The following is an 18,297-nucleotide window of genomic DNA, read 5'->3' as shown; positions in this document are numbered from 1 at the left end:
ATAGTTCAAGGACTTTTTGTTTGAGCATTAATAGTATGCCAACCTAATGTGATGAAATGCTCATGAACTCAAGTTAATTCTAGCAATGCCATATTCTGTGTGAAATCATACATTGAAGAAAAAGTCTAAGTCCAGTTAAAAAGAGCTTCAGAACTATGTCATTAATTGAAAATGGATGTATCTGCTTGACTGACAGCTGCATGCATATTCATTTACACTGTTACAGCTATTGTATATGTATAGTGATATATATAACGTGTATTCTCATAATTATGCTCTCTATTTGTCAGTATTTTTTTTTCTTCATTTAACATTGGATTTAAGCAATACTTTATTTTCAAGTAGGATATTTTCTGAGTTATTTTGGCCATATGACTTTAAGAGAGAATAATAGAAACTACATTATAACAAGTTTTAACTGAGTAACCAGATTATATTATTGTACTTGCAAGTTAGTAAAAATGTTTAATCAGCTACCCTTAATTTTTTTTACTACTGTCTAAAAGTTCACAATAATGTCACTTTGAAGATTTCTATAAGCATTTGAAATAACACCTGTACCATGTACTTGAGGGCAAATGCACATGTCTTCAGATCGTATTCTTCCTAATTTCTTTGTTGTGGATAAAACATTACCGTAACTATTCATACATAACACACTATAATGCATAAAATTACAGACATGGCTAGTAAAGTCGGTATATGAACTAAACCATTCTTTCCCACCGAATCAACACAGATATGTGAGTACATTTATTTTTAGAAAGAGGGATTTTCGTAATATTACCACTCACTTTATATAGCTTCATTACAACAGTCCATTGATATAATTGCAAATGTATGGTTTATTTATTTGTCAATGTACTTGTAGTAATTTTAGGCATAGGTTAAATAGTATCTGCTAGATGCTTTTTTCTGTATTTTCACAAAATGAGTCAAATCAGAAAACACCTTTGACCTTACAGTGCTTCTCATGGAATTCCACAACTTAGCATTGTCCCATACATTTCTGACCTATATAATTGCATTTTTAAAGTTAACTCTTAAGTAACATAATAGGTAGGCTATGCTTTCCACAATTTGTATATTTTTCCGAATATATTTGCCCAATGACTTACGAAAACAGTCTACTAAACTGTTACTTCCCAGACAGAGATGTCTGCCACTTTTCCCTGTTACCTGTTCACTTGTTTACTTGTTCAGACTAATTTTATGACGAAATAGTGTACAAGAGGCAGTTAAAATAACCAGATCACTGATTCTGTTTTTAAAACACAAATTGCCGTTTACATACTATTAAGTATCAAAATAGAAGTTGTATAGTTTTTTCATCAAAGGAGAACATGTGGAAATCAGGCAGTGATAGTTGGTAACTTACTTGGGAAAGGGTTAATGGTCATTCTAAACACATGCCTGTGAATGTGAAAGAGTTTGTTTGTCAGCATAATTGATATAAAAACTAGGCCTAGTTACTGATGGCTTGATAAATACATTTCACTACAACACAACACTGGAACTAACCTATCTAAAGCAAGGGGACATTTCTTGCAATGTATGGTCAGTCCATGTACCTCTAAAAAAAACGTTGCAGGGCAAAGTCGTTTTCACCTTTCTAACAGAAGCAGGCAAAGTTTACATTTTGTTAGGAAACTTAGTTGCCTGGTAGCCAACGTTCCCTCTAAGCGAGTATTAGATGTGCGTGCAATGCACGCTGCATTGTGCAAGCTGTACGGTGATTTTAGCATTAATGTTGGATTGAATATTTGGTGACTTTGATCTGCGCAGAGAACAATTCAGCTGTGCAGGGATGTCTGAGCACCTGCGCGGCCGCGCGCGCGCTCATCTTATAGGGAACATTGCTGGTAGCGTGACCCCTGTATGTATGTGTATATATATATATATATATATATGTATATATATATATATATATATATATATATATATATATATATATATATATATAAAGTTATACAAGATTAAGAATCTTTTGGGGCAATATCAGATTTACCAGCTTCATGATGGGCCTCGCAAATGCTAAAGAGCAAAAGTAATTTAAATTGTCCCCCAAATGTATGTTACCCCACAGTGCATCAGTCTTGTTCTTTATTGTGTCTGTCAAAATTCTAGACAGTATTTTCATTTCTTCATTTTATAACTTGTTTTTTTAAATATTTATCAACAGATCAAGCATATGATGGCTTTCATTGAGCAAGAGGCCAATGAGAAAGCTGAGGAAATTGATGCCAAGGTTTGTGTATTTCCCATAAAATTTATTTTGCTGAAGAAAAATAATCGAAAAACAAAATTACATTTCATCTTAAGTTTCCAGTTGCTTATTCAGAAAATCTGTGGTTTCTCTCACTTTGTATTGATTTAGGATGTATTCATGTATGTAGACGTTTTCAGATTGATCTAGACATACAGATATTTTCAAATTTATTCAGGCAGTGTAGATATTTTCAGATTTATTTAGACACATAGATGTCAGATTTATTCAGGCATGTAGCTGTCAGATTTATTTAGACATGTAGATGTTATTTTCAGATTTATTCAGGCATGTAGGTGTTGTCAGATTTATGTAGATGTCAGATTTATGTAGACATGTAGATGTTGTTTTCAGATTGATCTAGACATGTAGATGTTTTCAAATTTATTCAGGCAGTGTAGATATTTTCAGATTTATTCAGGCACATAGATGTCAGATTTATTTAGGCATGTAGGTGTTTTCAGATTTATTTAGTTATGTAGATGTTATCAGATTTTTTCAGGTATGTAGATGTTTTCAGATTTATTTAGGCATGTAGATGTTTTCACAGGATGGCATTTTCAGCTTTGACCTACCAGCCTGACAGGACAATATACAATCTGAAAACTTGTAACTTGGTTCCTTTCTAACTTGTCCCTACAAAGTGGACAGGAGAGCTATGTACAGCCGAGGGCAACAGGGGTTGATTCCCATGAAAAAGTAATTCCTAGCACATGGACAACATAATTGCAATAATCAGACAAAGATAAGAAAAGTAATGATTGTAAATGAGCTAGATTTCTTTGTTGCATGGATGAGAAAGTCATAAATACATATAAACAGTATTACTGCATCTCGACCATTCTTTCTGTGTACATGTAGTACTGGGAAACAGGTATTAACCATAAACTCCTACCCAGGGAAGGGGGACAAGGGGACTCACTTTGTGCATGTGCATTATTGGTATATTTTTGGTTGTGTTTCTGCATTTAGTTCAGGCTTTTAGCACCTTGTATACATTCTGTTATGCCTGGAATTTTGAATTTTGGTGGGTTAATATATCTTGACAAGTACTAAACCTTGACAAAGTAAGTCACTGTGGCTTTGTTTCTTACTTAACTGAATTTGGTTAAATTTTGTTTTGAGTTTATTTCTCATTTTTGCAAGCTGTGTTCATGCTAGATGATCAAATTAGATCATTGTATGCATCTCAGTTAGTACTGTAATATTTGCAAATTATTCTGGTTGCAAGTAAGAGCATGCAGACTCATCTTAGATAATAATGAAAGCATCCCAAATGCAATCAATGATTTTAAGATACTAACAGTAAGGGAACAAATATTTTTGAGAAGGTGTTGGCTTGTGCACAAAGTTTATATTGCCTGTTATATCTCAGTGAACTATTTCATGCTAGAAAACAAGGCAACACGCCTAATTTAAGATCAATTTCTGCAAACCATCTTTTCATCTCAAAACCAAATAAAGAAATTTTAATTTTTCAATAAAGTTTTCAATATCACTAGAAATGGTGGTAAACATGTTTATTTGGGTTGGGGTCTAAGGCATTGGTATTCCCCATGGAGATACCTGATCTACCTGATGTTTCCCATGTCCTTTATTAGAATTTTAGTACACATGTAATTGACATTGTCTTGATTGACAATTTGGAATGTTCTAGAATGGAAAATTCCATTAAGTGACAAAGTATTGTCAGAAAATGGTAACTGCAACCTAGGTCAAGTTGGGGGTTTATAATCTTGTTTACTTGAAAAGTTACTCATTCATGCATTTAACATCTGATGCAGAATTGGTCATATTGTTGTGTTTAGTATTTTTATTGGGAGGAATTATTTATTCAAATCATTATTCTCTGGAATTACAAAGTGCTCAGCTATAATTTTTTTGGGCTGGAACATTAGTTTGGAAATATTTTTATTTCAGACAAGAACCTTTTTGGATATAATTACTGTCATATTGCAGACTTTAAGACTGTTAGAACATCATCACCGTACATCTAAAAGCCAGAACTGCTTTCATAAAACACAGCATATTATCTCATGTATTACAATCATGGGTTTATTTTCAATGTCACTGATCACTGTTTATATCCTTTTCTGCACTTGTAATGTAATACCCTTCAAGAATGAGCCATGAAACAGTTACTTTCCATGTCTGCCAAACAGTACATCAGCTCTGTCTCAATGGTCACAGATTTTATGACTGTGTGCTTTATGGTGACCTTACCAAAGTAGGGATGGTAACATTTCATTGAATTTGCTTGCTTTTTTTGTTTTCTGAATTTAAAACGGTGTTTTACTGAGATAAGTACATCCACATTTAGTACTTTTAATGCTAGTCATTATGGTCATTTTGAACACATATTTATTGATTTTTACGAAACTCCTTTGGAATGGAAATACATAGAGCTCTTGCTCATGGTATTGCCCCTTTTTAATAACACAACTCCGGATATAACTTGGTAATGCTGTATTGACATGATATCCAAACTGAAACAGTTGTACAGTATTTGAAGTGTTTAAGGAAATAACATGAAGCTTAATATTGATCTCTATATTCGTTTTAAACATTATGTAACAAAAATTGAATGCATATCTACACATACCATGAAGGAAAAAAGTATTGAATTTACATAAAATAGAATTTTTACTATAAGCTTGGCTGGCATTTTGTTTATTACACTGAAGTGAAAGAAATGTATTTAATTTACACAAAGGAAACTACTTTTATATATTTGACTGGTACGTATACCTCCAACACACACACAAACACATACACATTTGCAACAAAAATTAAATGCACATCTACATATATTATGAACCAAAAAAGAATAATTAATTTACATAAAATGAAATTAATGCTACACATTTTACTGGTATTTACCACAACACACACACACGCACAACATTATAATGAGGGAATGAATTAATATTGTCAGTGGTAATTTTAGCTTTCATCTATCTATGTTGTGAAAAGCTCACAAGTTTACCAGTGCATTCAGCAGTTATCATTTATGTATAATTAGTTCATTATATGCTGTACTTACAGGCAGAAGAAGAATTCAATATTGAAAAGGGCCGACTTGTTCAGCAGCAGAGAGTTAAAATCATGGAATACTATGAGAGGAAGGAAAAACAAGTTGAACTACAGAAGAAAATGTAATACAGATTTAGAGGCTCATTTGAAAATTTTTATTCTGCCAATGGAGCTTCAGAATCCCCATCTTCTGTCTTTAATCCCCTCGTACTTAAAAAAAATGTAATGACACCCACCTATCATCACATTTTTGCATAGCTGTGTGTGTGTGTTGCATTGTTAGATGTGGTGGGGAGGGGTGTTGTATTATTAGATATGGTGTATGGGTGTTGCACTGTTAGATGTGGTATATGTATGCTGCATTGTTATATGTGACGGGGGTGTGGGAGTGTTGCATTGTTAGATGTGTGTGTGTGGTGGGGGTGTTTCATCGTTAGATGTGTGTGTGTGGTGGGGTTGTTGCATTGTTAGATGTGGTTTATGTGTGTTGCACTGTTAGATGTGGTATGGGTATGCTGTATTGTTAGATGTGGTGGGGGTGTGGGAGTGTTGCATTGTTAGATGTGGTGTATAAAATGTGGACATAACTATTCATCAGCACAATATTTCACACTGCATTGATGCCATGGTGTGTTTTACTGGTCCTTTTTTTGAGGCCACTCTCAAAACAAATGACTTGGCATCCAGCATTCTGTGTGTATATTGGCTAAAAACATGTTATATTGTTGTGTTCTCCATTGCGCTGAAGAGAGACTTTTTTGTAGAGACATAGGATGTGTAATTGTGCCTTAATATACAGCATTCACGTGTTGCAGTAGAAATCACAATGCACACAAAAAAGGATTTTCAGTTCATCTGCTCCACAGTAATTGATCTGTCTGTGTATTCTCATTTTTGTGTGAATCAAAGTATGGTTAAGAATCTGTAATATCACATATTTACCTGTCAGACATCTGGTAATATCACATATTTACCTGTCAGACATCTGGTAACATCACATACTTACCTGTCAGACATCTGGTAATATCACATATTTACCTGTCAGACATCTGGTAACATCACATATTTACCTGTCAGACATCTGGTAACATCACATATTTACCTGTCAGACATCTGGTAACATCACATATTTACCTGTCAGACATCTGGTAATATCACATATTTACCTGTCAGACATCTGGTAATATCACATATTTACCTGTCAGACATCTGGTAATATCACATATTTACCTGTCAGACATCTGGTAACATCACATATTTACCTGTCAGACATCTGGTAACATCACATATTTACCTGTCAGACATCTGGTAACCTCACATATTTACCTGTCAGACATCTGGTAATATCACATATTTACCTGTCAGACATCTGGTAACATCACATATTTACCTGTCAGACATCTGGTAACATCACATATTTACCTGTCAGACATCTGGTATTTGATAGAAATGAGTGGTATAATTTGTAAAGAATTGCTAAAGTGTTATTTCTCATCAAAAGTGGCTCTCTTTTGAGATGACCATGTACATCTGACTAATGCCACCTCAGAAAGGGATTAGGTAAAGCAAACATAACAGATTGGCACAGTCACTAAAGGAATTTAACTGATAAGGATCAGTTTTAGCACTATATTAATATTTAAATCTTGGCCTCAGTTGGTTTGTCTATGTATGTAGGGGTGCTTTATGAACCCCAACTGCAATAGAGGGTTGAGTGTGGCAAGCTGCTAAGACAAATCAATTTATTTCATCTGCACTGGTTCATTATTTAGTGTTCCAGAATTGTGATCAGATTGGGGCAATTTGAATTGGATTAGCCCAAGTTGACTGCAGTGATACCTCCATGTATTGCTGTGCTGTACAGAAAACCCATTTTGCTGGAGCCAAACAATTGGGCAGAAAAACTTCTGTCCATTCAGAATAGGGAAAAGTAAGCAGAAATGAGTGTACAAAGTTCAGAATCTATGATATTCAAAATAGTCACTTTAATCTTTTGTTTATAAATATTTTTATGTCAGATAATTAAAATACTGATGAAATAATATCAAAACTTCATTTAAGAAAAACCTTTTGTTTATAATACCTCACCACAGCTGCTTTATGCCATAAAACCAAAACCTGACCAGGATGGACACAGCTTAATTTCTAAGCCTGTGAAGATTGACTAGAGTTGTTACTTACCTTGATATATTTTGACATTTTCTATGTGGCACTATCAACAGTACAGAATAATTTCAACAGATAATGTTATCAAATGGAGACCACTCTTTATTCCAAATGCCCACCTTATCCTAGTTTTTGCAAAGGTTCATCTGTCTGTGTACAGTTCAGACTAGTCTGCCTTAGATCTGAGACCAAAAGGTCTAAAATCTGGACATAAAATCAGATTCCAATCATGAGCGAATTTTGGGTGGGGAAAAAAAGGGTTACAAAAATTAGGTTTTTCCTTCTGTATTTCGGAGTGCAACTAGAACATCCAGATTATTTGGTATCATTGTAGAGCCATATCTGTCTGCTTTTTTGTAATATCGCCCACTTTGGTGTATATTAAATGACCTTGATGCTGCAGAGCTTGGAAGTAGGGTACATCCTCATCATGCCTACAGACGGGATTGGGGCTGTATGAGTTAAGGTGGTATTACAAATTGCTTACTATAGTATAGACAGTTGACTTGATTTAAATGTTTCCAACTTTATAGTCAAGAACATTGTCACATTGAATATTATATTGTCACATTGAATAGTACATTGTCACATTGAATAGAATCCACATTTCAAGAATGTTCCGCTTCTGCAGACTACAAATGAAAATAGAATCTCTATACCCCATAGCCTTATGGACATTAATCATTGGGTTTAATAGGTCTGCCTCTGGCCTGAATGTTGTGGAGAGAACAACAGGTAAATATGTTTATGTGTATAAATTAAATGATTATGAGTACATATACTACATTTTTAGATATTAAAAATGATATTAGGAACAAGATAGTAGATGAAGTGTAGTAGTGTTTAAGTATGGCTATTGTCTTTTTATCCCCTTGTGTCCCTGCCACCAGTCCTTGCCTATACCCCCATTGATATCCAGCAGAGCTCACATGTATTTTCAGAACCACATGCAATGCAGAATAAAAACCTCCACCATCTCTCCATGCATCCTGGCAGAGTTGCCATGGCAGCTCATGGAGAAATGCTCTGCACACCACACTTTCTCAGAGTCATTAAGGATGACCACTGCAGGTTGAACATGGTCTCTATTAAATGGGTGTGGCTTACTGTGTATGACCACTGCAGGCATGCTCTTTAGACATTGAGAGAGAGAGAGAGAGAGATGCCAATTTACATACATTGTTATCAGATTATTATACACATTTGCAAGTTCTAATGAAAATTATGCAATATATATGATGCCAAATCAAATTTTAGATAATATTAACATCTTCGCAATTCCTTGAAAACTCTACTAATACTACTATATTCTTTTTTTCATTTTACAAAATGGCTGGTTAACACCTTTTGCAACAAGTTTATGCTTTTCATTTATTCAAGGAAATCTTGGCAACCTTGCACACATACCTGATGAGACCTTCTTGATCTTTTGAAAAGTGCCAAGTTATGCTACTGTTTAAATATGAAAAGTAATCCTCTGAAGTATATACATTTAAATTCTTGATGACAGCCACTTATGTTTAGAGAAACAAAACTAAAAAAACCCACTAAATTTACACTTAAATGCAATGCACATGTTTAGTCATTGAAAAGTAATGACCCAGTCACTAGGCTAAATATACGTGTACACAGCTACAAACTTTATTTCAATTCTGGCTGCATTTATACTGTATGAAACTGGTCAGTTAAATTATGACGGGGAAATTTTTTCATGCATAACAAGATAAAACTCTTCCATATGATTTAACCCTTTGGAAACTTAAATAGTCTCTCCCTAATAAAGATTAGCTTAAGAAGGTGTTTTATAGAAATAAAGATAGTGACCATTGTTAACACTGTTATAAAACTAGCATCAGAAGATATCAATTTCATCGTGGGAAAGGCGTGTTTCTAACATGAAACTATCGGACCATTGTAGTTTACAGCTCAAATTATGGTTCCGTCATTAACAGCAGATATTTGGTAATTGTTTCTAACTATTCTGATCTCCAGTTCTCAGGGTTTTATTGAAATGGATAATAATGTGGAAAATTGTCAGATCTTAAATATTTAGCAAATTTAAGGCATTCTGTATGGTTGTATATTTTGACACAGTTTTGCCCTTTAACATGATGTGGTGCAATTGGAGCATGTAAGATCTGTTGTAAAAACAGAACTCATTTCTGAAAATGTTGTTTTTCTTTCAGTCAGAGCTCTAACCTTCATAACCAGTCTAGATTAAGAATTTTAAAAGCAAGGGAGGATCACCTTAAGGTAAGAAGCTTTGTATTATTTGAGTTGAAATTCTTTGTATATATTGTAACATGACAGGTTCAGAAATAATTCCAGAAAGCAAATCTATGTAGAGGTGGATCATTTATACTATATTATCTATATCTACTTTACCCTTGTGTTGCGGGGTCCTGAGTGTCCGAGTGGTCTAAAGCGCTCTCCGTTACGGACCACTGCCATCTCACCTCTGTCTGCGTGGATTCGAGTCTCAGATTCAGCCAATGTGGATCTGTGAGAAAGCTTGCCAGTAGCTTCTCGAGGGTCGGTGGTTCTTTCCGGGGATTACCCGGGTTCCTCCTCCACCATTAATACTAGCCGCCATGTATAGCCTATCATGTGCTGAAAAATGGCGTTAAACCCTACAACAACAATAACCCTTCTGTTGCATTGCAGTTAATTTCCCTGATTCTCACTGGAATTATAACCTAATTATCTGCTGAAAATGAGAGAGAGAGATTGATTGATTGATTTCCATCATTCAATCCAGTTCATACATTCACACTGAAAACTAGAAACCTCTTTTCCTTTTAAATCTCTGCTTCTGTTTAAATCAAGTTTCCCATTCCATAAGTCATCCTAGTTGAAATATATTTGATGCAGGTCTATAGATAAGGTTTATATCCCTTCCTAGGGTCAGTTCCCTCAGCTAGATAGATAGTCATTGCTGATTGTTCATACCAGTGCTCTTTTGATAACACAGCTGCCTCTTTTCATCAGATCATCACACTTCCCAACTAATTTCACCAATAACACACACACACTGCTTTCGAAATTTACAAATTACATTTTTTAATGGCAGAATACATGTACTCACAGCTGACTATATGATTGAAGGAAAGTTTATAGTTATATACTGCCACAAAATCATGGTTTTTCAAGACAGGTTGTCTTTCATGACAGACCATAACATTATATCATCAGTAAATCCATGCACTTAAAATCAGGTCCTTCTAGGCAGGTTATTTCTCATTAACTGTTCAAAATGGGTTTTACTTCACCATTGTTTGAAAAGATAAAAAAGCTGCACAGTTAATGAATCACAAACTCAGCCCATGTGATTAATTGATCGACTGGTGGTATGTATATTTAATTTGCTCTGTTAGTTTTTATTTTTTGTTTTTATTTTTCATAATGTGCTATTAATAATGTAACAATGTATGTTGGACTTGACCTTGTCCAAAATCAAGTTCATTTTCTACTTGACCTGAATCATTGATTTTTTTTATATATATATTCCTTAAACACCTAATGCATAGCTAAAATATTGTCTGTGTGTAAACATTTATTTGGGTCTGGGTCTTGGTTATTGGAATTCCCCTATAAATATACCTGGCCTTCATGATGTATTCCACATTCTGTATTATAAATTTAGTAACAGACCTTGTAATTTTAACTCAAGATTTTTATATTGTGAAACATATGGAACCTTCCAGATTGAAATTTTCCATTTGGTAATAGTCTTTTTTTATTGTGATCTGAGGTCAAGTAAAGGACTATATAACCTTGTTATTGGAAAAAAATGTTTATTTGTGCTTTAAGATCTGAGTAGAATCAATTGTATTATTGATGTGTCCAGTAGTTCATTTGGGCTACAATTTTATTTATTCAAATTATTTATTCACTGGAAATAAAAAGTGCTCATAAAAAATAACATTGTTGGAAATAGAGACTTTAATTATTAGTGAGATTTAAAATAAGGATCGTATTATTGTAATCCAACAAAAGACTTGGCACATCAACACTATGTGTGCACCACAGGTACATCGGGGTCCAAAAACATTGACCGCACTATAAGTGAAGTGCGAGTTATCGAGGAACCTTTTTAAAAAAGCCAAAACCAATAAAGAGGTCGACCTAAAGGCAAAAGGGGGTGGGTGGGTTGGCCAGTTATATTGTTGAATACTCAATTTATAATCATGCTCAGATTAACTGTAAATATCTCTTCATAACGGTGTACTTTGTTTATTTTTTCCTCATATACAACATTAATTTCAGGATAATTTACAGTAGATTGAGATCATCAAAAACATTATTCCACATGGTTTCCGTTAGCTTAATACGTGTACCACTTCACACATCGTGTACTAAGTCACTAATTTTTGTGTTGAATTGGATACATTCTAGTTTTATTGTTTATTCCAAATTAGACGGGGTTTTTTAATACAAAAGATCGACACATTTTTTGAGAAACATTGTCGATCAAATGATAGATAGATTTGATTGTGGTAGAAGTAAAATGGGGAAAAAATCACAGTCACTGAGTATGCTTTTCGCTTGATTCCATTACTCTCCATGGTCACATTTACAAATGATTACGACACATTACTGATCGGTAATATATACTTTAATGATGTTAAGTACATAAAAATGTGAAATCATTATCAATTGGTCAGATAAAATAAATTTTGATAATGGTAGTGACCACAAGAACTTATGCTCAGATTTGCATGCCTTTGACTTTTTTCTTTGTAGCTCGCTTGCTTGATTTGATACAAAAGACATATTCAAAGTGATAAAATAACACAGGTCTCTTTTAATTGATTTTTTAATGCAACAAACACTTCCCCAAGTTGTTGATCATAATAATGCGGGCATGTAATTAGGTTCTCACAGAATTACTTACGGGTTTTGATGTGATGGTCGATTGACTCTTTTCATGTTTTCATAGAACATAATATGTTGCGATTATAATGTTTACACTGAAATGGAATTAAATAATTAGAACGTGACTTTCACAAAGCAAGACATTTAATTGGTGTTTATTTCACTCAATTGCCACCTGTTAGCATTTACCAGAAGTTTTTATTGATCGCTATTTCACCAGACTGTTTATTTACAGTGTATTGACAACTATTTATCATAAGAAACTTAAATAATGTATGATATCTTATTTAGAACTTGCAAATTTCACAATATGGATTCTATCTTTATGGGCATTAATCACCATTTTTGATGATAAAACGAGCGATGTATCAAGTTTTAATTTACCAATTCTTATTGTACTTTTGTCACGTTCAGCATATTTAAAAGATATTTAATATATATTTTCTTTGGAAAAAATTGGGAGCCATGGTGGACACTACATTATAAGCGGGATCGCAAGTTATCTGGGCGCGAGTTATTAAGGGACTGGTGTAATTTGTATTTCCACTTAAGTTTTTCAGAACCTGTGTCTGTAATTCTAGGCTTATTTTGGATTTAATTTGTGTTACCGTAATTAATCCAACTAACCATTTATTATTCTCATCTAACACTTTATTTGAGGACCTGAACAATAAGTACATGTCAGTATTTCTGTTTGCTCTGTAATAAGTCTGCTTGTGTTCTCATGTATTGATTCATTTTCTACAAATGTTGAGTAACCATAGAATGCTGATTTTAGATGAAATTCTGAAGTGTAGTTTTCTATAAGAAAGTTTATGTTTACAAATAAACAATTTCATGGAAAACTAGTGAAACAGAGAAGGAAAATCCTGAAACTGAACTGACAGTACCCATTCTTCTGGTACATTTTATAATGAAGTATGTCAATATTTTCTTATTTATACCTCCATATATATATATATATATATATATATATATATATAAAGTTTTACATATGTCTGGCTATCATGTTAAACGTTGGGTGAGAAAAAATTGGCTACTCATTAAAATTTAAGGACCCCTTAGAGATGTGTGCATGCACACACAAACATTATACACACATATTACACACACGTTTTGGGAGTAGTAATAACAAGAGAAATGTACAATAATTTTAAAAGAAAATATAATAAACCATAATGTATTACAAATATGACTTCATATATCATGAACAATGACTTCACAAACACTTTCTATCAGAAATTGGTGTTTCTTATGGCAGGAGGTACTGGAAGAGGCTAGGAAAAAAATAGCCCAGGTCACAACAGACAAGGCCAGGTACAAAGCAGTACTGGAAGGACTTATAGCCCAGGTGAGTACTGTAGACTTTGTTCAATGCAAGACATCCAGGCCCCCCTTGTTATTATAAGTATGTGGTCTGAAAAGTAAACATTTCAAGTTCAGGTCCACAGAATGTGATGTATCCAAGAGCTGTGAAAATATGAAAATATCCATTGTTTGGAAGTATAGGACAAAATAAGAATTTTGCTCATCAAGTAAGCTTTTATATGCTTACTTTATATAAAATTGGAAGGAAAGTCTTGAGTTTTTTTAATTTTCAAACAAGTTTTAGAAACTTTGATTTTTCCAGTTGCTCCATCTGGTGAGAGTATAGCAAAAGGATCATATTTTGTTCAAAGTTTGGCAATAGACTGTTACATGTATATTGGTAAGACCCACCCTGCAGAAAAATAATAAAAGTGTGTCCCCCCCTACAGGAAATACAATTGACCTGGAGAAAGCTGCCCATCTCATTGGCATAGTATGTCCTTGTAAAATCATGATTTTGTTATGTAATGCATAACTGTATGAATTAGTGTTCATTATTTAGTGTATACTGAAAATTTAATGACAAATGATTGAAGAATGTTTAATTTGCAATGATTTGAGTTGTGTATGGGATACATAATGGCAGTCTGATTAGTAATGGATATTTAACCTGACTATCTGACAAGCTGACAGTGAACATCATGTGATGCTCACACATTTGTGCACATGTATTTTGGGAACCCCATGCATCGTGGTGGGATTGTAGAGGATTGCTCTGCACACCATGCTTTCTTGTGGAATCACTGAGGATGACCACCATGGAGGGGACATGTTCTTTATCAAATGGGTGTGGTTTACTGTGTATGACTCCTGTAGGCATTCTCTTCAGAGGTTTATGGAGAAAGAGTGTGATTAATTTATCTGCATTGTTATCAAATGATTATATACATTTCCTGGTTCTAATGAAGACTATGTAATAGATATGCTAAAAATACCCCCAGTGTCAAAGCTGGATATACATGTACATGGCCACAAGCTTTATTTAAATTCTGGCTGCATTTATACTGTATGGGACTGGTCATTTAATTTATTGTTCTTTCTGATATGGCAGTTGTTTTTTTGACTATTTCTTTCATCACAGGATAAAACTGTTTCAAATAACATAACCCTTTGGGAACTTAAAAGGTCTTTCCCAAATAAAGAATTAGCTTGAGTGGATGTTCTTTTAAAATAAAGATAGTGACCATTGTTAACACTGTTATAAAATTAGCATCAGAAGATGATGTCAGTTTCAGTACAGGGAAGGTGTGTTTGTAGTTACAGCTCAAAATTATGGTTCCATCATCAACAGCAGAAGTTTGGTAATTGCTCCTAATTAATCTGACCTCAGCATATTTTTGAAATGAATAATAATGTGAAAAATTGTCAAATCTTAAATGTTCAAGAAATTTAAGGCATTCTGCCTGGTTGTATGCATACATGTCCAGTTATTTGTTTCATAATTTTGAGCTGTAACTACAAACACACCTTCCCTGTACTGAAACTGACATCATCTTCTGATGCTAATTTTATAACAGTGTTAACAATGGTCACTATCTTTATTTTGAAAGAACATCCACTCAAGCTAATTCTTTATTTTTTAAGGAAAAAATTTAAATACAAAATTTTTATCATGATAGAAAAAACAGTCAGTCATAGAGAATTGATGTACCAAAAAACTAATTTTAATATAGATTTAAGACATGTAATCATTTTAATGCAGTTTCCTGTTTGTGGCTGTTGAAGTGTTTGGCTATTGAAACAAACAAAAATAAAACATGCAAGCCAATTTCTTTCAATAGTATTTAGGGGATCTCTGTATTTGGTACACTGTTTTGCAGCTAAAATGGATTAAGTAGAATACATATGATTGATTCCTCATCTCTCTCAATTGATTAGTCGATCGATAAAATGATGGCAGTCGAATTTACCTTACCCTAGCATGATGTAAAGACTTTACACAAATAAAAGACCTATCAGTAACAGTAATACCAAGTTTAGTCTCAACATTTATCTGAAACTGTTTTTGTGCTTTCTACTGCATATTATAAAATTGTCTACTTGACATGAAACAGAAACTTTAGAAAGTGCTAATGGACTATTTCATGTACATTTGGTGCAGTGAATCTATATATTAAAAAATCTCAATACTGTTATCAGAATGTACGGATGCATTTATTTCCAAATTTCTGTTGCAGTTCACGCAATATACTTTGTTAAATATCACATGAAAATTCAGTATTATTGCACTCTCTGCAGTGAAAAGAACAAAATCGAATGATAAGTGTCAAAGATTTTACAAGAAAATCACATTCATATTTGACTGATGTGAAACAATATTCCAATAGTTACCCTATGCACAAGCATATCCGAATCAGGTCAAGTGTTGGAAGGGGGCCAAAATTTCAAAAGGGCCCCAACTTTCCTCAAAAGGGCACCAAAGCAAGCGTATATTTACTCAAAGTGTGCATAATACCCAATAAATATGCTCACAAATAAAATGATGGTCAAGTTTAAGTGACAAGTGATTGTAGGTTTGTGTGTGTATGTTTTGTTTTATTTTAGCAGAGAATGGGTAGGGTGGAGTCCCTGATCTGGCCCTGGCAAGTTCTCAGTAATATCTTGTACTATTTCTTCTGACATCCAATCACAGGATTATAGAGGTGTGATTTAAACTTGAAGTTTGTATTATAAAAAGGAACAATGCCATTCCTTTTCTTATTTAAAATAAATTTATCTTATGAGGAATGAAACAACAAAAAATATCTTTGTTGGAAAGAACAATCTAAATTGGCGGTCCCTTGCAGTACATGTGTAGTTAAAATTATATTCAGCCTCCTGACTGGGTCATTACATGATTCATAAATTCAGAATGTGCTCTTGTTGGGTCTTTTTTTAAAACAAAAGTGGCTGTTAAATGGAATCTAATTTTAAGTTTGTTCAGATTTCTTTGAATAAAGTAAAAGTGTAAACATATTGCAAAAGAAGTCCTGATTGTATCTGATTGTAAATCATGCATAACATTTTGGTCTTTCCGTGGCTGGTCATCATTCATCGACTGCTCAAATGTCAATCAGTAAAACTTATGTTGTTAATTTGAACTACATGTTTTTTGTGCAAAACAGAGTTATTCATGTGAGAGAAACACACCTTTCACAAGCTGAAATCTTCTGATGCTAACATTTTATAACAGTGTTTACAATGGTCGCCACCTTGATTTCTGTTGAACATCCTCTGAAGCCAAGTTTTTATTAGGGAGAGACCATTTAAGTTTCTAAAAGGTAGGGGGTAAATGCTTGAAAACTATTGTCTTATTCTGATTTGTGGTATAAAAAGGGACACTATGCCATTCCTTACTGTACTTGAAACAAACTTATCTTGTAATGAATGAAATAACAAAAATAGCACAGTCATAAATAATTTAGCTTCATACAGTTAAATGGCCAGTCCCATACTGTATACGTGTATTCAGAATTGAACTAGTTGGTAGCAGTGTACATGTATATTCAGTCTTGTAACAGGGCCATTACTTCTTAAGGACTAAACGTGTGGTTCACATTTAAGTGTAAATTCACTGTTTTCATTTTTGTTGTTTGTGTTTTTAAACAGAAGCTGCTTCTATCTGGAATTAATAAAAGTGTAAACATATTGCATAAACATTGTTTAAACAGTATAAAGTTTAATTGTTCAAGAGAAGATCAGCAAGGTGGTCCTCTCATCATTGATGAGTGTAACTTTTCTAAATGTACAAAATATACAAGACTTTTAAAATTTATTACTATTCCCCATAAATATGATTGAAACAAAGATCATATATTACAGATATGGTATTTGATTGTTAATCGTGCATGACATATTGGTCTGTCCATAGGTGGTCTTTTTTGATTGGCTATTCAGACATCAATCAAAATTGCCAATCAGCTGCTCCATGGTGGAGATGCCATCGGCATGCCAGCTGAGCTGCAGTGGTGATTTGTTAGTATTTTATTGCCAAAAATACATGTGAGCTGTACTTATTGTTCTATTGGTCAGCAATCCAGAGCATTCAGTATATGTAGGCTTTGAGTGACATATGGCAATATATTAGCCAAGTAACATGGCCTTTATCTGAATTTTCTATTTTTATTTTCAGGGATTATGTCAACTCATGGAAACTGTAGTAATTCTTCGATGCCGCAAACAGGATGTTGATATTGTTAAGGTAATATTTGTCAGTTTGTGTCTGTGCTGTAGATTAAGCCTACCATTGCTGGACCAGTTGATATTGTTAAGGTAATATTTGTCAGTTTGTGTCTGTGCTGTAGATTAAGCCTACCGTTACTGGACCGGTTGATATTGTTAAGGTAATATTTTTCAGTTTGTGTCTGTGCTGTAGATTAAGCCTACCATTACTGGACCGGTTGATATTGTTAAGGTAATATTTGTCAGTTTGTGTCAGTGCTGTAGATTAAGCCTACCGTTACTGGACCAGTTGATATTGTTACGGTAATATTTGTCAGTTTGTGTCTGTGCTGTAGATTAAGCCTACCGTTACTGGACCACTTGATATTGTTAAGGTAATATTTGTCAGTTTTTGTCTATGCTGTAGATTAAGCCTACCATTACTGGAC

General features: G+C 33.7%; 1 protein-coding gene across 1 annotated transcript in view; it reads left to right on the top strand.

Moving 5' to 3' along the window:
• The window catches only part of LOC149773664 (V-type proton ATPase subunit E-like), a 39,888-nt gene that overhangs the window by 3,862 nt on the left and 17,729 nt on the right, over positions 1–18,297 (top strand). Inside the window, exons 2-6 of the mRNA XM_089946188.1 lie at positions 2,183–2,248; positions 5,312–5,421; positions 9,652–9,718; positions 13,602–13,691; positions 17,820–17,888. Of these exons, the coding sequence (XP_089802314.1) occupies positions 2,183–2,248; positions 5,312–5,421; positions 9,652–9,718; positions 13,602–13,691; positions 17,820–17,888 (402 nt within the window). The remainder of the gene's footprint in view (positions 1–2,182; positions 2,249–5,311; positions 5,422–9,651; positions 9,719–13,601; positions 13,692–17,819; positions 17,889–18,297) is intronic.

The sequence above is a fragment of the Sinohyriopsis cumingii genome, unplaced genomic scaffold (genome assembly GCF_028554795.1).
Source record: "Sinohyriopsis cumingii isolate HCF-2022 unplaced genomic scaffold, ASM2855479v2 utg000622l, whole genome shotgun sequence".
Taxonomy (NCBI): Eukaryota; Metazoa; Mollusca; class Bivalvia; order Unionida; family Unionidae; genus Sinohyriopsis; species Sinohyriopsis cumingii.
This window is presented reverse-complemented; position numbering and strand designations above follow the sequence as displayed.